Consider the following 21,396-nt stretch of genomic DNA (forward strand, 5'->3'; position numbering starts at 1 on the left):
TTTCTGTATCCATTCCTCTGTTGAGGGACATCTGGGTTCTTTCCAGCTTCTAGCTATTATAAATAGGGCTGCTATGAACATAGTGGAGCATGTGTCCTTTTTACCGGTTGGGACATCTTCTGGATAGATTCTTAAAGAAGGATTCCACAGGTTCTGAGGTTCACTTCAGAACACCCTGCTGTGACTTTCAGTGCTCCCTAGTTTCCAGTAATCTCCCAGCCCATCCTTGAGATGTAGAATTCCTTCCATGTGCCTGCATTCCCTTCAGTTGGGTCAAAAATAGCATCTTCTTCCCTAACTACCCTCATTATGCTTCAATTTGATCTGTAAGCCACATGGTTATTTAAAAAATGTAAAGCCAGCTCAGGTCACTTGATGACAAGAGACAGGATAGACAAGATGGAGTGCAGACTTTCAAAAGCAGTACACCTCAAAGGCTGGTATTTGCAGGGTCTGCAGAATGGATGTGGATTTGTATTTTAGTTATTAGCTGTAACTTCAGGGAAAGCTACTTGGATCTTATGAGCTTCTATTAGTATTCCCATACCATGAAATGGAGTCACAGTAACTCTTGGACAAGGCTGCTGTCTGATGGGATGGAATCCTTACAATTTGACAAGGATGCTGACTGATGGGATGGAATCCCTGCCCCATTTCTGACATGCAGTGTCATGAATGTGTTTCAGTTCTGTTCTTCATGCAAAGTGAGATTATGGCCCAAAAACCTCCTCAGGAACTTGGAGCAGCCCACACTGACTTGCTAAAAACCATGTGGGTTTAGTTTATCACTATGCCAATAAAATGCCGTCATCTATTAAGGGAATTCCTTCTGAGTTTAAGAATCTCTGAATACCTTTCTGGAATCAAGTGTGAAAATGCCACTCCCCTCTGTCTGCAAAGGCATCCGTCCCATGCTCTTTGGACTATCGAGTTCTATAACTGGACATGTGGCCCCAGCTGGCAGCTGCACCAGCCAGACCTGAGGTAACCGGCGTTTAGGCCCAATTTGTTTCCACTCCAGAGTCTTTAAATTCTATTTCAAGCACATTCACATACAGAATGCAGATGTAGGGATGAAAACCAGGCGGTTTGTGGTGTCAAGGCTGTGATATTGAACTGCTGCAAGGCAGTTCTATACAAACCTCACCTGCGGATTGTTTCAGGCACAGCCTTCAGGAATGGTGGTAGACTTTTCTTATGGTTTAAGCGAACCCATGGGGCAGCCACCATAATTCTCATTTGGAACAAAACATCCCACAATTTGTGATCGAATAGGCTTGAAAGATTTTCTCTGCACTCTAACAAATTTGTGACTTCATAGGAACACAGGAGAACTTTTTCCCTGAGGATCTGACATGGGATGGGGAGCAAGGAGTAACAGAACTACTCATGCCTCATACACAAAGATAACATGGGACAGGTTTATATTAATGTACAAGCAAGATGCTGTGAGACTAAGTATGTTTTCAGAAGAACTTAGAGCTCAGATAGTCCCTAACCTAAAGTCCCCTTTAAATGACTAATAAATATGTATTAATTCATTCAGTATATATTTATTAAGAACCTGCAATAGAGGCTGGAGATGACTCAGCTGTTGAATGCGTGTATCAGAAGCAGAGACAGGAATCCCCAGAGCTGCCTGGCTTCCACGACTAGTCATATCAGTGCACTCTGGGTTTGATTTTGAGACCCTTCCTTAGAGAATTGCAATCAAGGATGACTCCACGCATTAGCCTCGGGCTTTCATTTGCATATACACACATATATAAATCTATGCATTCATACACAAGCACACACCACACACACATGAAAGATGGGGGGAAAGACCTATGATATAATAGGCACTTTGATAGATATAAAGACAAAGGACAAACAAACTTTAAAACTTCCCTAGTCTTAGTGCTGGTGGGAGGGCTCAGTGGTTACGAGAGCTTGCTGCTTTTTCAGAAGAGCCAAGATTGGTTCCCATCACTCCCATATGGCTGCTTATGGCCACAGGCATCTCCCGTTCCAGGTAATCTGCCACCTTCTTTTGACCTCCATGGGTTTCTGCATCCACATTGTGCTCATTAACCTGACCAGGCACACATATGTACACATAAAGATATAAAATAAACATTTTAGAAAAATCTCTATGCTCATGAAATTTATTCTAGCTAAAAGGCCATGAGCAAATACATTTCTGGAACCAAGTGAGAGAATAGCACTCCCCTTTCTTTGCAAAGGCAAGGTTCCCATCTTCTCTGGACGGTCACTATCTATAACAGGATGTGTGTCTCATACCCAGCTGGCAGCTGCACTCGCCAGCTTGATGTCAAGAATTAGGTTATGAGTTTGCTCCACCTGGAGAGAAATGTTAAGGAGTAGAAAGAAAAAAAGGATAGGATATAAGGTAAGAGGGAAAACGGGTGTTGAAATTCTAGGGGAGGCATCCACGGAAATCCTCACCAAGAAGCTGGCTTTAATAGGGACCTGATTGGTGCATGGGGGTAGGGGTGTGGGGGTGAACCTAAATGGCAAATACCTTCTACCAGATTGCCTTAAGTGCTGCTCTGTTGTCCTTTGGTTCCTGGTTGACACTGAGAAAGACAACATCTTTCTGATGCTTGGTCCTTCCTCTGGGACTTTCCCCTAACCCTAAGAACCTTGAGGGCCTATCATCATCCAAGTATCATGACAAGCTTGAGTATGTTAGGCATTTCATGTACTCTTTGAGTTTGAACCTTAGTTGCAGGGAGGGAAAAGACAATCATATATTCTCTTTTGTTTAGGGTTTTTGTTTTTTGTTTTTGTTTTTCCCTAGGAAGGAAAATGCCTAATGAAAATCTCACAATCCTCTCTTCTTTCATGTTAAAAGCTTTCCTAAAGCATCCAAAATGCTTAGAAGTCTGTTAGTATCAAAGAGGGAGATACAGACATTCCTACCTGATGGCAGATGTTCATACATCGTTCCTGGCTTGGCTCTTTCACAGAATCTTAGGGTCTCTTCCTCTGGGCCACTCAGCTTTCTAGAAAACTTGCCCTGGGTCTTACAGTTGAATGGATGTGCCTAGCATTATCCTTTAAGGCTGATCATCCAGAATCCAATCTTCAACTAAGTTCTTCAGTCTTGTTCGATGAACACGGTGAGGAGTTCCTTACCGTTGAGTGTGGAGAGAAGGGAGAGATAAACACATCCCTTGCCTTGCCATTGGGGAGAAATGAAGTTGAGTGAAGCCTCATCCTTTCATGCCCATCCTCTAAAGGAGCTAGCCTGGCACCTGTGGGTTTCTGTGCTCCAACTCACTGCATAAGGAGTTCTTCCCTTGAAGAAGTCAGTGTTAGCTTTCTCTCATCCACATCTTATCTACTCTCCCCTTTTCACTTCTTCCACGTGTGCTTTTTCTTATGTCCTTACTATTTTGGTGGAACTTCTGGAGGGTACTTTGTTTGGGTAGATGCCATTTTTAACTGGAAGGCATAGGTTTCTTTTTCAATCTCTTCCCACTAACACTCACCCTCATGTTAGTTTACTCCCCATAGCTTCTCACCAAGACACAAACTTTAGTTGCCAGATGAAGTCTCCTCACCTTTGATTTAATGTTTTAGTTATCCATGTCCAAATGACAGACGAAGGCGTGTGTGTGTGTGTGTGTGTGTGTGTGTGTGTGTGCGTGTGGTGTTTCTGTCACTATGATAAAATACCCTGACAGCAACCAAACTAGGGGGAAAGGGTTTATTTTGTCTTACAGTTCCAGAGTGATAAGAGTCCAACATGGTCAAAGAAAACATGACAACAGGAAGGAAGACATGATAGCAAGAGCAGGAAGCTGGGTGACCACATTCCATCCACATAAAACAAAAAGAAGAGCAAATGGGGGCAGACTATAAAGCCTCCAATCCTGCCCCCAGCAATGTCCTCACTCCAGCAAGGCTCCACCTACTAAAGGTCTCATGATTTAAGCAGACAGCACCACTGGTGGGGGAACAAGTGTTCAAACATATGAGTCTGGAGACCTTTGATAGTCAAACCACAGTAGCAAGAATGGTAACTTGGGACTACTAATACTGTCATTTACTGGCTTCAAACTCTGCAGTTGCAGCAGTGCTTGGTGGGGATATGTCCTTCCTGTCACAGGGCTGGGGAGTCCACGACCAAGATGTTCATCCAGTGCTCACAGCTATACAAGGATGCGTTGCTGGAGTGGTCAGATAGGGCTCCCATTCTTCCACATAAGAACTCTTTCTGGACTTAGGTTGGAGTCCTCAGATATGGGTTCTGCGAGGAAACATCAAACCTTGCTCATCCAATGTGCCAACAAGCATCAGGTCTTCATTTCTCAGCACACTGCCTGTTTCATTGGCCAGAATGAGACATATGCCCCTTTGGAACTCAGTGGACATTCAGTGATGGTATTTGTGCCCCCCGCTTTTTTTAGTATGTCAAGGTTCCAGACTTTTTAGGGGGCTTTAATATGATATAAACATTCAATAGCTATACAAAAATACACAGAAATGTGCTACCATTTCCACTTGATATGTTCCTGAATAAACTACTAAGACAAGCACTGAGTCTTATACATTGATTATATTCCCAGTTAATGAAATACATGTTAAAAATAGCCCTGCAGGGTCAGAGTCCTAAATATTCCTCTTCTGAGAACATTGTGTATTGTCTTTTGCTATAGGTGATAAGGTTAACTCCTTGTCCTTTTGATTCCAAAAATGCAGGGAAATGACCTCTTTAACCCTTGCTCAGACTCCAAAGAATGACCTGGGTGCTTATATGCTAACCAGACAGTCCATTTGGAGGAGTAAGCGTCTGTAGAGTCACTGCAGTGTGATAGAAGTGGCTTGATGCTGTGCTTGGTTCTTGCTCTGTCAGCTGATAATTGTGTGTTCCTTTGCATGCAGGTGTTCTCTACCTCCAGTATGGAGACGAAACCAAACAGCTGCGGATGCCGAATGAAGTCACAAGCACAGACACAATCCGAGCTCTCTTCGTAAGTGCCTTTCCCCAGCAGCTCACCATGAAGATGCTGGAGTCGCCCAGTGTTGCCATCTACATCAAGGATGAGAGCAGAAATGTCTACTATGAGTTAAATGATGTGAGGTAAGTAGTTTCCTTTGGGGGTGTTGTTTTAGAGTGTGATTGTCTCCACCTATTTTATTTTGAGGGTCATTGGCCACTGTATTGAATGTCTAGCGTTTGTGCTCAGTCCAAATTTCTACTCCTTCTGATGGCAAGAGTCCAGTCATTACATTTAGTGGGACTGCTGCACACAGATGGGAATTTGGGCTCTGGCTCCCAAAGTTAAGTACAAAGATGAAAACACACTTCTTCTGGGTAGACCTTTGAATGTGTTACTAGCTCTGCCTATATCATAGCTGAAAAGGATATAAATGATCCAGCAGTGCATTTTATCTAAAAAGCAAGAAAACTAAAGCCCAGAGAGGTGGTCAAGAAGTGCCAAGAGCTAAAGGCATAATTAAAACTGAATTTTCAAACTCCTCCCTAGAATATTCTTTCTCCCATGACAGAGCCTGTTCTAGGTAATGATCCCACTGGCTCTTCACCTATGTCTTATATGTTTAAAATGAAACGGTAGGTGCACTATACACAGAGGATGCTGAGAAACAGCCTCACATTCCATTTCTAAAAAATTCTTCCTTTACTCAAAGATGTCACGTGTCTCATAGTCTTTCTCCAGGAAACCAAGTTGGATAGATTCACAGGAGTGCTGGCAGCCAGGGGACCAAAGCCTTGTCCTTAACTGCAGTCGCACTGTCTATACAACCACGGGACCCTTCTGGTCTGTCCCAGGCAAACCACCTGAAAAACAGAATCTAAATCTATATAACCAAGCAGTTACTGTTTAGGGTATAGTCCCTAAATATTTTAGAAGTCAAATAATTATATCACAACTAACCTAACCCTTTCCTTTTATGGAATCAGGAACTCACAGATAAACAATTAAAAACCAAAAGATGTGCGTGTGCGCATGGGGCGCGCGCACGCGCACACACACACACATACACACACACACACACACACACACACACACACACCAATCCTGGCTGTTTACATGCTCACCCAAATCATGAAGGGCAGGAGCCAGACTCTCTGTTCTCTGCCCTGGGGATGGCCGCCTCTGCTGTTCCTTCACTGTGGAAAGAGCAAGGAGCACTTTGTAAAACTGTGCCTGCAGAACATGAATGCCAGCTGATCCATATCTAACAGTGATCCCAGATGACATTCTGAGACATGTGCCAAGGTGTGAGTAATTTTGGGCTTTCAGAATTTGACACATGCCCCAAGCTACAGGTGCTACATCTGTTGTGCAACTTCCTGCTTTTGGAAAACAGGTTTAAATATTTATGATCACTGAAAAGTCATGCTTATTTTTTAAATAAATTATTAATCAAGCTGTCACCATTTTTTTTTTTTAATTTGCAAAACATAACCTTAAACCGGAGGTAATGGAATTATATTTGAAGCATATACTTGTAATAATAGAAAGCCACGAGACACTTTCACATGGACAGACCACTTCAAGGCAATTGTCTTGCATTTCTGCATTTCCATGGAGAGGCCTTGAGAACAGCAATAGAGACTAAAGGAGAAAAATAAGCAAAAGCACGTGATTATCAGGCTGTAAGGAGGAGATTGGGAGTGGCTGGGCTGCAGACTTGCAGACTATAGAAACGCTTTCATGTGGCCATTTACCATTTTCTACAGCCTGTCACAAGACTTAAGCTATATTTAACTCCTGGGGATTGGTTTTGCATTCTTCTGAAATGTCACAAGGAGACTCAGGAAGAGCCAAGGTGGAGAACAGTCATGGTCCTCCTCAATGGAAATCCAGCTGATAAGACAACTAAAAGCATTGCTGCTGAAAGAGAGATGCTTTTTAAGCATTAATAACTTGAGGGCATGGCTCAAGAGAAGAACATTTGCCTGCCAAGAACAAGTCCATGGTATCCCCATACATGCACACACAATGCACCCACATACTCACACATGTGTACATGCACACACACACAAACTAATGATGCTCAATATAGTTTCTATGCCATTTGTTTTTTTATTGCAATAATGATAACGTGTAGGTCCTTTGCCTGCCATTTTCTCTCCTTAGATTTCTTTTCAATTTCTTGAATTTAAGTGTGAAAAATGAGCCTAAAATTCTTCAAGATAAAATATTTTTGTTTGGTGAATATATTATTAACCCTAAATGATTATATGTATGCTCCTCATAGTATCATTTGATTTTTAGCTTTAATAGATATGACATTTCAATTATATTTAGCAGTGGAATTTTTTTTTTTTACCACAGACATTATATAATACATTAAAAAAAAAAGACTATCAGATAGGCCTTAACTAAAACAATGACTTTAATCTGGAGTTACAGAATTCCCATTCACATCTTTCTGTGTCTTTGAAGTCAAAGCCTATTTCCTGACCATTTGACTAGTTCCTTATTGTGTTGGCTTCATAAATTTTCCTCAGGGAGGTTCAGGTCAGACTGCTGTATGGCAATGTCACCATAAATGCAGTCTGGTGTTGCATTTTGCTGTTGGCTCATCTCAGATGAACATGTTTCTAAGTTAATAATAACCAAGCTCATATATTTTAAATGCATTTACAACTGCAGTAAGCCCTTCTCATGGCGAGTGAGATTCTCTGGTTCATCATGTGTCCTATGTGATGTCTGCTACCCAGAGGCAGGGTTCTTTTCATGAACTACTGCGCCTACCTGCTGACTCTCTCTCTCTCTCTTTTGCATTAACCTAGCCCCTGTTAGTATCAAGGACTGCCTGCTCCCCCCCCCCCCCAGCTTATTTCTAATGAGCTACTTAACACGTGAAGCATCATGCAAGTTAGGACTAGTTGGTTCTTCAAAGCAATGACTGGCAGATATTTAGATAGAAACAACCCTCCACTTCATTTAAAACACAAACACCACCCAAGAATTCCAATGGTTGTACTCAGCCCACTCAGTTCAAGAACACCTACAAGAAAGAAACCGTCTGCCTACCCACAACCCCTCATCTCCAGCCACCATCGGATAGATGGGCTGGAGGGGTTACAGGTGACCCTTGCAGAAGAGCCTAAGGAGAGAGAAGGGCGTCGTCATACATGGGCTGCTCTTGTGTGATTTGAGCAGGCTTTCTTCTGCAGTCTGATTTCTTGACTCTAAGAACTGGGATCAAAAGCAGAAACGACTCAGTGTGTTATATTTCCTTTGTGATTCAATGTGTATGGAGGCAAGCTTTTTGTTTTGTTTTGCTTTGTTTTTAAATGCACTGTGGGAGGAAAAGAATGCATTGTTAAACATACTGGGCTTGGTCTTTTTGAAATTCTTTCCTATATTTTGTATACATTTTGTTTCCCTTGCTGAGCATGTTTGATATCAAAGAAAATAATTTTTAAGTGTACATTCATTGGATAAAAGAGGAATGTTTAAACAAAGTAAACATTTAAATATTTAAATATTAACCAAGTCTCTTGAAGGGATTGTAAATACTGGAGTTTTGCTGCTTTTTAGAGTGTTCTTTTTCTGTACTCTGAAGCTTGGAAGCAAGTTCTTGTTACCTGATATCTCTGGCTGGACATTAACGCGGCAAGAATAACATGTTCCCTAGGAACAAGTGAAGGGAAGAAAAACCAGAGTCGCTTTTCCTCTTCTTTTCTTTATCTTTGCCCATGCTATGGTAAAAAGACTTTTTGTTTGGTTCATGGTAGACAATGGCAGAGTGTCTTTTGCCTGATTGCTTAAGGACAGGGAGAGGAAATGACTAGAGTCAGACTCCTTCCATCTGCCATAGTGATGGATGTATCTGATTCCAGGAATATCCAAGACAGATCCCTTCTCAAAGTATACAACAAGGATCCTTCACATGCATTTAACCACATGACGAAAGCCGTGAACGGAGACGTGAGGGTGAGTATGACTCTTCTGGTTCTGACTGCATCCTCAGCTCACACTGTCTCTTCTCACACCTGACTCCCATGGTTCCCAGGTTCACGCTGCTCATCTCACCGGGTGACTTATTATTCATTCACTGGTAAAACTGAGCATGGGTCTTATTTTTCATTTCTATCCCTTTGCTTGTGTAGTTTAGTAGTGCCTCCCAAATGCTAGCAAGAGCCCTTTCAGCTGTTCTGTAGGCTCAATCCCAAGCAGAGAGTTGAGATAAATCTTCACTTCAAAGATATCAGAGATATCCAGAAGGTCTTCTCTCTCAGTATCCTTACTCCATAATGCACTAGCTTACCTAGAGAATCTGTTGCAATATTTTCACTCAGTAAAAAGAGGACAAACAAACAAAAAACAAGTGTGTGAGCTATGTAGAAAACAATTCTTGTTCTCAGAGCAGCCAACACCCTCGTCCTGCTGCTCATTTGCCAACTCGGGGCTGTTTGCTCTTAATAATATTAATATTACCAAATCTCTGAATCATGTTGAGGGCAGAATATAAATACCTACATGATTTGAGAGCTGAACTCTCTAGATTTAGGCCATCTCATGAGATATCCCAAATATTTGTAATACTTAGGGATGTTTCAAAGAAAAAAGTTGCAGAAAACTATTTAAGAGTCTGAAGCTAGAATTCGAGCCTGTCTACTGGGAGTGGATGTGAAGCTAAAATAAAGGTGGGAATAAAAAGGAAATCAATTTTTCAAAGTACATTCCTTCCCCAGTACATCCACAAGCATGCACACAAACATACCTACAAGACACTGGAGTTCAACTTTAAAAACGTACCTTTTACTGTCAATGACACCTAGGCATCATTTCTCATTGGACTTCCAGTGAGTGAGCTGCTCTCTGCTCCCTCACGTTGTATATGCATTTCTTTTTGCTTCTATATCAAAAGATGGCAAATTTAGTGTAGTAAAACAACATGTGTTTGCAGCCATGTATGTCCAGGCTATGTGTATGTTTGTTCATATTGATTTGCAACCCTATCTTCAATGCAAGTAAAATATCCATCTGGCCTTGCTTCCATTGTCAAATCTTTCACCTTCTATTGCCCACTTTTAAAGACACTTTGCAATTAATGTGAACCTACCTAACAGCCTGTGAAAATCCCCCTACTTTCATGTAGGCTGTACGGCAGCCTAATGTCCTGTCCCCTTGTAACCTAATGTCACAGGTGCAGGGCATTAGGATGCAGAATCTATGGAGGCCTGCAGCTCTACCTTCCACATGGGGCATGTGAGTTTAAAACCGAGGCAGGGGTCAGGAGATTCAACTGAGGGCTGTAACTGAATTCTTGAGAAATTCTGAATTGTAATGAAGTCAAGGCACAGTGGAACCAGAGCCTACTGTTTTGGAGGGAAAAGGCCTATTATGTTCTCAGCCACTCCTGCCTCCTACCCTACATATAAAATAGTATGAGTGGAACCAAAAATCTGTAGTGCTACCTAAGAAAAATCGAGAATTTTGAGATTTGTTCTTAGCAAATGCAATGCTAAGCCAGAGCCATACGAAGACAGTGGGCCATGCTCTTAATGGAGCTTAGGTGGGCATTATGAAACCCTCTCTTAATCAACTCTGCTGTGTTCTTTCTCGGGAATATACATTAAGTCTTTGCCCCTTGAATATCTTTAGTTTTAATGCACCAGCCTTCCTTCTGCCTGCAATTCTGCCATGCTTAGAGTTGTTTCTGTTGTGCAGTGTCCTTCTCCAGCCAGGCACGCCACCATTGTTTCCAGGAGCCCTGTGTATGGCTTAGGAAGACACCTGTTTTAACTCTTAAGCAGATGCTGTGCCTACATAGGACCAGAGGTGGGGACCAGGATCATCAAATATTAACCATATGCACAGACTCTATTAAGATGCAGAAGCTTTGTTCTGGACTCCACCTTCTCAGCTTTTGCTTGTGGGTAAAGCATAATTGAGTTCTTTCTGGATTGTTAACAGATACTTCAGATACCGGGTGTGTGTGTGTGTGTGTATGAGAGAGAGACAGAGACCGAAAAAGACACAGAAACAGAGAGAAACAGAGGGGGGAGAAGGGAAGAGAAGGGGGGAAAGACAGAGAGACAGAGAGAGACAGACAGAGAGAGAGAGAGAGAGCAAGAGAGAGAGAAAACACAATCATTACCCTCTAATGAGGGATAACAAATGTTTACAACATAGTTGGCAGAAAAGCCCTTGTATTTTAGTAACGATTACTCAGAAAGGAGAAATGTAAAAAGCTCTTTCAGAAACATTATGTCTGAAGCCTATAACTGAGACCCTATTCCCAGATTTTAGAAACTTTTTAAAAACGTGGAAACTTTTCAGAGGCTCATCCTTAGGCTCTGAGGGTTGGAGCTGTTTCTTCTCTCCAGTGAGTAGGGCTGCATCGCTGGGAGGGCTGGGCATTTTGCTAAGCCTTGCCTGTGGTCCAGCTGTGAGACTTCACTGTTTGCGGTGAAGAACACAAAGGAACAGAGCAAGGATCGATTGCTATTGTAGACTAAACCAAGCTGCATGGGAGGCCAAGGCGCACTATGTCCTCTGGTGTGTTGGTACTGTGAGTGTGGCCTTGAAGAGGTTCAGTGATAAACATCCGAATGCTGCAACGGGAATGAAATTCTAGCTAGCCCATATAAAACACACACAATCCAGGTATTTTATTTATAAGCTGTAAGCCTAGATTGGGCAGGTTTTGAACCTCTTTTAACTTATATTCCAGCCAATTGTCACTTGCTGTTTCTTCTGGCCATGTTCTCATGGTCCATCTCCTCACGAGGTGGTTTTGTCCTCTTCCTCCATGTTCTTTTTACCTTTCCTGATTTCTCCTATGACCTCTAGCCAGGTAACTGAAAACTCATCCACTTCTGTCTACTGCTCAATCACAGGCTTTAGTCTTTTAATGGCCAATTAATTTGGAGAGCAAGGTTATATAGCATCACTTTGTACAGAATTTAGCATCTGAATATAAGCAGCACCAGACCAAGTCCCTACAACAGGCACCAGACACAGTAGCTTCCCAAATGTCTTTGGACTTCACTCACCAGCCTCCAGAGACAGCGTGGGCCAGACATGAAGGCTGGCTACTCCTTACCAATAAACATACATATGAAAAAGACATGAGTTAAAACAAGCGGAGAAACCAAAAAAAAAAAAAAAAAAAAAAAAAAAAAAAAAAAAAAAAAAAAAGCAAGCCAGGCGTGGTGGCACACGCCTTTAATCCCAGCACTCGGGAGGCAGAGGCAGGAGGATTTCTGAGTTCGAGGCCAGCCTGGTCTACAGAGTGAGTTCCAGGACAGCCAGGGCTACACAGAGAAACCCTGTCTCGAAAAACCAAAAAAAAAAAAAACAAGCGGAGAAGCTGCAGCAGTAATGCCTGCATTCTGCAATGACCTCTGCGATTTTTCTTAAACAAGGACTTTAATACCTTGCCTTTGAGTCAGAAGAAATGTCAGACTATGCATCTGTAGGTTACAGGCAGTTCTTCCAGAGCACTTTTATGATTGAATGGGGTAGCCCAGGAAGCAAGTTAGACCAAAGTATTAACTCTGAGGTTATGGGCCTCTGAGTGTACATGGAATTTATTTTGGTGGGGAAGCAGGCATCTAGTTGTTCCCTTAACATGTAGCCGAGCATTGCTGAGGCCTCTCTGTCCAATGAGACTTGTTCTTTGCTAGAACTGAACAAACCTAACTGGACTTCTGAGCCTGCTGATTCTTTCCACATGGGTGTATAGCACCCCAATCTAATTTAGTCACATGGTTTTTGTTCCTTACATCAGGTAGGTTTGATAACTTAATTCCTGGAGCAGTGGCCCCATCAAATGGGGCAGGTCCTCCTGAATAACTTATGTGTACTTATTCACAAATTATATGTACCTCAAGTGTCACCCATTCTGTTTTGGGACTCTCAAAGGGGACTTTTGCTTTTCTGTTTACTAATCCTGATGGTTATCTTATGATTTGGGGCTTCTCTATTTCTTGTGTACATTAATATTATTTCCCAGGATCCTCTGCTGTCATTGTGAAATGATTTCTGCCTACTGTGGATCTTACTCAGCTATGTTTAATCTTTTAATTGAGTGCAGAGGACGGCTAGATTTGCATTTAGGACACACTCCCCAGAATTAGCCACCAATACCCAAGTCAGTTGCTGCTTTCCAGTTGTTTTCTATTTGAGCTTTGTGTTTGACACCAATGAAGGGTCTCCTTAGAAACCAATGGCTTCCATTCCACACCATGGCTATATTCTTTGCCTACATCCAAACACTCTAGCTTCCCTTATTCAGTAGACCTTTCTGTTACAACCCTTTGGCATTGCCTGTATTAAAATTTTTTAAATGCTAGTTTGTAAGCTTTTATTAGGCACTTGCAAGTACAATTTCATTTAATCCTTAAGATGAAACTTTGAATCAGACATTTGTGTAGGTCCGTATCTGTATCGCTGACAAATACTTGTTTTTGTTAAGCAGTTGCTTAGCTAGAGGAACAGCGTGCTTGTGAGCAGGAAGCTAGCTAGCACGCTGGTCAAGCTGCTTGGCTTACTTCCACTGCTTTAACTGCAGTGCTCACATTTCACAGCCTCTCTGTTCTTCCCATGTCAAGTGTTTCCTGTTCCTGGTATCTGGAGGGACGCTATGTCTCCATATATATCTGCCTGCTATGATTTGAGTGTATTCAATAAAGGCTTGTGTATCAGAAATGGGACCTGCAATGTCATGGTCACGAGAAATGGATGATTAGAGGTCTAGTGAGAAGTGATTGGGACCTCAGGGAACCAATGCAAAATGGATTCATTTAGTTCCCAAACACGTCAGTTATGGCAGCCATGGTTATCATAGAGCGATGCCACTTTCATGCTCAGTGCCTTCGTTACATGACCAACACCCTTTCTGCTCCTTTGCCATATTGTTTTAACAGATTTTCCCTCAACATTCACCTGCACCATGCTATCTGGATGTCCTAGCCAACAGAATGAGGGTGAGGGCCAACAGCAACCTGCATCCCAGAAAAAAAAAAATGCAACCCTCATATATTTTGCTATAGTAACACAAAATGGACTAAGTCTTCTCCTCTTATACATTGAAGTACAGCCTTCTCACTCCTTCCTCTAACAAACTACCAGCATGTGAAAGCACAGAGGTGCTCCAGGTTTTAAGGCTGTGCTACGAGGCTGGCTGTCCATCCAGAAGACAATGAGCCAACTGTAAGGCAGCTACAAAGCCATTTGGAAAGTTTTAACAGAAGATATTAAGGGATAACTGGTAACTGTGTGTGTTACAGTAACAGGATGGCTTAAAACAATGAAGCTTACTAAAGTACCTACATGTTAAAAGACACGGTGAAGCCGGCGTGGTGGCGCACGCCTTTAATCCCAGCACTCGGGAGGCAGGCGGATTTCTGAGTTCGAGGCCAGCCTGGTCTACAAAGTGAGTGCCAGGACAGCCAGGGCTACACAGAGAAACCCTGTCTCGAAAAACCANAAAAAAAAAAAAAGACACGGTGAATGACGTTTTCTTTAAAACCACTCTAAGAATGGAAGAAAAAAGTAGAGGAATCAGCATTGAAAACCTTAAAACAGTAATAGGATTTCATTACGTTTTTTCCTTCTTTTTATGTTTTAAAGTTCCCACAGTAAAATATTTTTAAAGTAATTAACATTGGGCTGGAGAGATGGCTCAATGGTTAAGAGCACTGACTGTTCTTCCAAAGGTCCTGAGTTCAAATTCCAGCAACCACATGGTGGTTTTCAACCATCCGTAATGAGATCTGATGCCCTCTTCTGGAGTGTCTGAAGACAGCTACAGTATACTTACATATAATAAATCTTTTTTAAAGAAGTAATTAAAATTAAGAACTGCTTTTAGAACTTACATGAAAGACTGCTCACCATGCAAAGCTTCCGAATGCTCTTTCAGGGGCAAGCAGACACATTCTTGTCCCACAGATGGTATGTCTTTTAAAGGCACAGATCATAACACGCTCTCCTCCATATCTCCTGGAAAGCCAGTGTGGCATCTGCAGGGGCAGTGAGCGTGGAGTGCGGGTGTGGCCCAGGACAAGAAGTGCTACGATGCTACAGATGCTGTGATGTTCATTTTCCATCCTCTGTGAAGACCTGCTGTAAAAATATCCCCAGTCTCATTCCCAAGAATAGTTCCCTTCTCCTGGTTTATTTTTATCATGTGGACACTGGGAGCCTTGTACATGATCATTTTCCTTCTTTGTATTGCTATTCCAAAGCTTAGAATTACATTTGTGGCCCACCCACAGCAAGAGTGCAGGCATTTGCAGGCTGTAGTTTGTGTGCTGGCGTTGTTCCTGGTCTCCCTCTTTAATGTCACTGTTTTTCTTCTTCCTCTTGTCAGATATTCCACTTGCCTTTTATTTTTTTCTTACAGAATTATAATAATTCATGTGAGTGTTATTAGTTCCTCTGCAGAATCTATGCAGGCATAAATAGTGCTTTATGGTTGCCATTGTTCCTGATGTCGAATCACAGACTTTCCTGTGTTTGTGGAGTAAGCAGCATGAGAAAGTACGTTATATTTTAACGAGGTTCAAGTCAATAACTCTGTAAAATAGGTGTGCTGACTCCAGTGTTCTCAGATTCTAAATCAGAGGCCAAGGAAGCTTTTCCTCAGCTCACGCAGCTGGCAGGTACCAGATACCAGCTCTGAGCCTGCTTCTTCCAGCTTCTGTGTACTCAGCCCAAGCTTTCCTTCCTTCATATTTACATATACATTTTACAAGTTGTGAAATGTTATTCCTAGTGAGGTGTCAAAACACAGAAAATAATATTTCATCCATTCGTTCGTTTCTTTCTCTCTCTTTTTTTTTGTTTTGTTTTGTGTTTTTTTGTTTTTGTTTTTGTTTTTTAAGACAGGGATTCTCTGTGTAGCCGTTTGTCCTGGAACTCACTCTGTAGACGAGGCTGGCCTCTGAAATCAGAAATCCCCTTGCCTCTGCCTCCTAAGTGCTGGGATTAAAGGTGTGCGCCACCACCGCCCAGCTCATTCATTTGTTTCTTAAACACAGTGCACATCTTCTCCATGGCATCTACTTCTTTTCCTTTATCCCATCCTGTTCTCTGATGATGACACAAAAGACAATCACAGCACAAAGAAACAAAGAGGGAGGGAGGGAGGGAGGGAGGGAGGGAGGGAGGGAGGGAGGGAAGAGAGAGTCGTACAGGGAGGATGAAGAGGAGACTACCAGACTGTTCTAGTTGAGATGGAAGTTTTGGATTTGGGAGGACTCAGATAACACTGTAGGAATGGAAGAGAAGAGACACGGAAGCATCAGAAAACATACCCCTTACTTTGTTCTTTTGTTAGTGGACTCTGCTCGAGCCATCCAGTCCTTCTACCTGTTTAGTGGCATTGGTATTAGAAACTCATGTTCACGATTCGCCAACTCTGCACCTTGCACCTTGTTCAGTATTTTGATTGTATTCACTCCTATTTGATTTTCATACCATGAGAAAGAAATCTGTGTGTGCACATGCATGTGCAAGTGTGGTGCGCGCGCGCGCGCACACACACACACACACACACAACACACAGGAGAAAATAGTTAGTCAGCCCATCTAGTACTTAGAGTTGAAGCTGGATGCAGAGCCAGGCAGAACTCAAGAGCTGACTTTTGATCGCCTCTGTGGTCATCACCATCTCCTTGGTCCCCATCATCAGTGGCTGTGGGTCATCTCCACATTTGTGAGCTATCATTTCCTGAAGACCTAGCTCAGGAGTGACTCTCTCTATCACCAAACCTTTCATTCCCTTCCTTTTCCACATCACTGTTTTTTCTTACAACTTTCATGGATACCCCTTCACCCCCATCCTCTTAGCACGCTCTTCTCTCTTGCCTAGCTGTAGTTACTGACATAGTCTTCTGAACACTGCATTCTTCAGAGACCAAGTCCCTGTTTTATTCATCTTCAGACTCCCTGTGGCTCTCTCAGTATCTCATTCTGCATAGATCCTTACTAAATGCAGTCATGGAAAATATTACTTAGGTCAGCATTTTCCTATCGAGCGTCCTGGTAATGCTTTATCTACTAAGGTCAATACAATGGTCTGTAAATGAGGCTGTTGGTGGTTTTCAGCCCATTCCCAGTAAGAAGCAAGTATGCCTGCTTACCTTCTTGTTGTCTCCATTCCATCACTGGAATATGACAATGGTTATTTTCCCTGGAGTTTAAGATGAAAATAACTGTATGAGGGAGTCTGGCTTTCTCAGATGCAGCAAGTGATGGTGATAAATGCACATTTGTCAGCCTTTATCCCCCTCAAAACAGGGAGTTCCAGGAGTTGACTCACCTTCGTTAGAAAGTAAGCTAGCTCCCCAGTAAACAAACCTAAGTAAGAAACTGCATATTGCTGTGTGCATAATTCCTGAACACAAAATTTGCCTTTAAACTAAGCATCATGGTTTTACAAAAGTGGGCATCACCCCACTGTTATAAAATGCCGCAGATCTTTCTCCCCCCAGAGCTCTGGAACCAGCTCTATCCACCAACCATGCTTTCTGTGGGTCCTGAAGTTGTAACAGTAAACAAAACAGATGTTATAGCCACCGCTTCCAGACCTGGTCAACCAGGAGATCAGAAACTCCACTCCGAGGTCAACATCTGTTGTTTTTCTTTCTCATCAGCTCCAGACTGTGTGGAACTAGCCCTTCATTCTCTCATTGTCAGTGAACACTGTGGGTCTTGGTTATGATCAGTGAGCTCCAGGATACCCTAGTCACCTGTGTCTTTAGGATGACCATGTCACAGATGAGGAGGAGTTACTCTCACTTCAGTGACTAACATTTTAATGCAGAGTCTGTCCCCCACTTCTTCCCACTGTGCTCTCAGGTCTTCATTTTTTCAGATGCAGGAGGGCTACATGCACATCAAATAGGCAGCTTTCAAGGGGCGCAAATCTCATCTTCCCTGCTGCATGGCCACTTGTCTTTTTCTTATTTACTTTTTTTTTTTTTTTTTTTTTTTTTTTTTTTTGTCATTGAGAGGTTATGACAACATGAGCCATATTGTATTTATAAACATCACGTGTTTCCTTGATCTGGCTGCAGTTTCTGCCAGACAGCACACAGGGAAGGAACGTTTCTCGTTTGCTCAGCATTGGTTTTCGTTAGGCTGATTTCCGGGACAGGGAAAATGCATTCCTGCAGCCTTAACTCTCAGAGAGAAGCAATACCTCTGAATGTCCATGAAATAGTTTTAACAGGGGTGGCTATTGCTCCTTTAAACCACATGTTTTAACTAAAGGCTTCCTTCTGTAAGAAAGCAAAGCATAGCATTTAGTCACCATGAAGACAGACAGAGCTGGAAGCATCCGACAGATGGGTGGTTCTGAGGTCTCTGCGAGTCTAGAAAGTTTCTTCTAGGAAAGAACAGACCATGGAAGATGCAAGGTAAGATCTGATCTGCCTTTAAAACAGACTGCAATCCTTTGAGAATCTTCTGTCCAGGCTGAGGCACAGATTGTATCCTTTTCTCCCTTGCGATCTGTTTAATGTATTCACTCCAGTGAGGAACTGGAGTGAGAGGTTTTGTAGGAACTTCTTGCATGCTGCTTTGAAAGTGATCTCATTGTTATTGGAATTGCTCTGTTTTTAAAGATCCCCTTTTGATTCCACTGGGACTGTCTCTGATCTACAGATCTGTAATCTGTGAGCCTGTTTCTGTTTAACCTTGTAGTTTAGCAAAGGTTTTGAAGGGTCAGTGCAGTTTGCTTGAACAGGGTTCTTTTGTTTATGGGTTTGTGGCAGTCTTCAGTATTTTCTTAAAGATGTTGTCTTTCATTCAGTTCTGAGATCAGTGGCGAGAATTGAAGAGAAACGAGAGAAAGCTGTGTGTGGCTTATAGCATTCTGGGGAAGTTTTTCCTGGCAAATTCATCTTAAATTTTTTACTAAGAAGATATCAGTTTAAGCTTGAGGAAGGAATGCTGAACAAGTGTCTAGTTTTTAAACAGCCTGTTATGTGGAGTTTAATGATTACCTGGAAGCCATTGACAGAAATCATGTTTACCTGCAACAGAGGTTCTACGTGACATCATGTTATGGAATACTTTTAAATGAATTTCATGTGGGACATGCCCTTTACGCTCGTCAGCTTCCTCTTAAAGGAACACAAACCTTCATGGATCTGCACTATACTGGAGTGTTTTGATCCCACCTTATAGATTATTTATGCATGACATTGTTATCCAATATGATCCTCATTCCATGTACCATTTCATATAGTCAACATAGTAACCATATGGTATAAGTACTGAGGGAGATTAAAGTAACAAGATCACACGGTAGTAAGCAGCAGAGTTGAGATTTAAACTCAGGCTTTTCTGTCTGTGTGTGACACTGCATGGCCTCACCCGTCCCTGAGCGTTTCAGTGCAGACAGCTTCCACTGGGAATAGAGAAACTGTCATATTTACTCAGTGTCAAAATATTATCTTGTGCTGTGGAAGGTTTTGTTGTTCTTGTTGTTTGGCGGGGAGGGGTCTCTTGTTTATTTGGTGTTTTGTAAATTGGGAACCTTCAAAGCCTGAAACTATTTCAGGCTGATGTTTTGTTTACCCCAGGACCAAGTTACAAGTTAAGGTGAGGGCAGTCAGCATCAGATGAATGGCTATTCCTGTTGCTGGCTTCTACTGTTTCTTTTCCACAAATGCTAAGTTGCAGGGGCCAGGGGGAGAGCAGGGAGTCTATCTGTGAGTTTGGTAATGGAGCTGAGTTTTTACTAAAGAATATTGAAGGGGAGGTTTCAAAGTTAGGTCTGCAGGCTTTGTTTTAACCTCCTCCAGTGCCCCTCCTGAGGATCCAGAAGTCAGCTCAACAGCAGAAAATACCTAGTGATTTGTTATACAAAGTTATCACAGGGATGCAGATGCAGATACACAGGTTTGGGGTTTCAGGATCAAGGCAGCCTGCATCCAACTCCGTTAGAGCAAAATGGGAGTATTTCAAAGCTAAGCTCCTTCTGTAAATTAATATATACTATGTTGCTGTTGTTACTTTGAAATCCAGGGTTGACCAAAGATACATCCCACCTAAATATCACTAGAAGCTGCTTGGTTTCTCTGCAGATGCTCAGCAGCCCCCAGCCATCCGAACGAAGCCTCTGCCACTGTTTGCTGGAGAGGTTTTGTCACACCCTTCTGTTTCCCACATGCAAGCCACACCTCCTTTCTCTGATGTTAGCAGAAGTGACCTTTGACCAGGCACATGCATCCCTGTCTTCTGGCCACAAACCTCCTTCCCTCAGGTTGTTCCCTGGCTACTCCTCCACTATTCCTTGTTCTTTGTGGGTTTCTACCAGGGCTGGCCAGACTGTACCAGATTGTACCTCCCTATATCAGCCCAGACTTCCTAGGTCTGGCGTCCTGCTCAGAGGCAGGCTGCCCATTTTTTGTGCCTTTCCCAAAACATCTCAGGTGAGTGTTATTTTCATATAAATTTGAGCAGAGAGAGAATGATGTGTTAATAATGTGTTTCTAAGGTCCATGTCACCTACCGTGACATTTCTCTCCGCTGTGCTTCCCCCATGATGTAGCAGCTTCTTTGCTTGTACATAATTTGCAGGAGCGAGAAATGTTCTGTCTGCTTTTGAGGAAATTCACCTTTAGATGGTTGGTGATCCTTCCCTCAGTGACTAAGCCTGACTAACTTGAAATCTTTGGACTTAGACATCAACTTTTGTAAACTATTCACCTGGAAGTTCAAATCCAAGAGGCTGAGCATGGTTGGAGAGATTTGGTCAGGTTTACAGACCAGAGAAGGGATGACATATAAGGCAGGAGCAGAAACTACCAGCCCCAGAAAATCCATTAACCTTATCCATGGCCACATTATGCTGGCCTTGGCTTTTGTTCTCACCCCTCTGGGTGTCATCCGGAGTGTGTGTGTATGTGTGTATGTGTGTGTGAGAGACAGAGACAGAGAGACAGATAAAAGACAGAGATAAACAGACAGGCAAGCAGAGACAGACAGAGAAACAGGGATTCTTGCAGCACACACTTGCCTTAAGGTTACTCTGTACCCAAGGTTTTCTTCAACTTCACACATTATTTTCAGATGTCTATGAGGACAGTAAGCCACTGTACCCAGCTTTCCAGTTTGTTTCTTGGTGGGCTTGGGAAGACTATATACCTGACTTCTTGAAGCCATTCATGGCTATAGCTGGTATAACATGGCTTCTTTTATTCTCCAGAAAGCAGCTTACATCTCCCTTCTTGATTATCTTACTAAAAGCGAACCAGAAATCCTGTCAGAGCTAGAATTCATTAATTGGAAATACATGGGCCTGTACCAAAAATAGATTTTTGAACTAACCAAATTTAGATTATCCTGTATTATTATCGAAGGGGGGTAGGTCATCAAGTCAAGTGAGAAACAGCAGCTGCTTCAAATGATGAGATTTTTTGAATGAAACAGAAAA

The 21,396-nt window shown here is 42.4% G+C and overlaps 1 protein-coding gene across 18 annotated transcripts in view; it reads left to right on the forward strand.

Moving 5' to 3' along the window:
* Positions 1–21,396, forward strand: part of Kiaa1217 (KIAA1217 ortholog) — a 458,308-nt gene that overhangs the window by 351,781 nt on the left and 85,131 nt on the right. For 16 of the 18 annotated variants that reach the window (XM_029470001.1, XM_029470015.1, XM_029470008.1 and 13 more), the window contains exons 4-5: positions 4,894–5,092; positions 8,834–8,927. In XM_029470001.1, coding sequence (XP_029325861.1) covers positions 4,894–5,092; positions 8,834–8,927 — 293 coding nt within the window. Of the gene's footprint in view, positions 1–4,893; positions 5,093–8,833; positions 8,928–17,996; positions 18,371–21,396 lie in introns of those variants that run through there. The other 2 variants (XM_029470033.1, XM_021184810.2) reach the window with 2 other exon arrangements.

The sequence above is a fragment of the Mus caroli genome, chromosome 2 (assembly GCF_900094665.2).
Source record: "Mus caroli chromosome 2, CAROLI_EIJ_v1.1, whole genome shotgun sequence".
Classification (NCBI taxonomy): domain Eukaryota; kingdom Metazoa; phylum Chordata; class Mammalia; order Rodentia; family Muridae; genus Mus; species Mus caroli.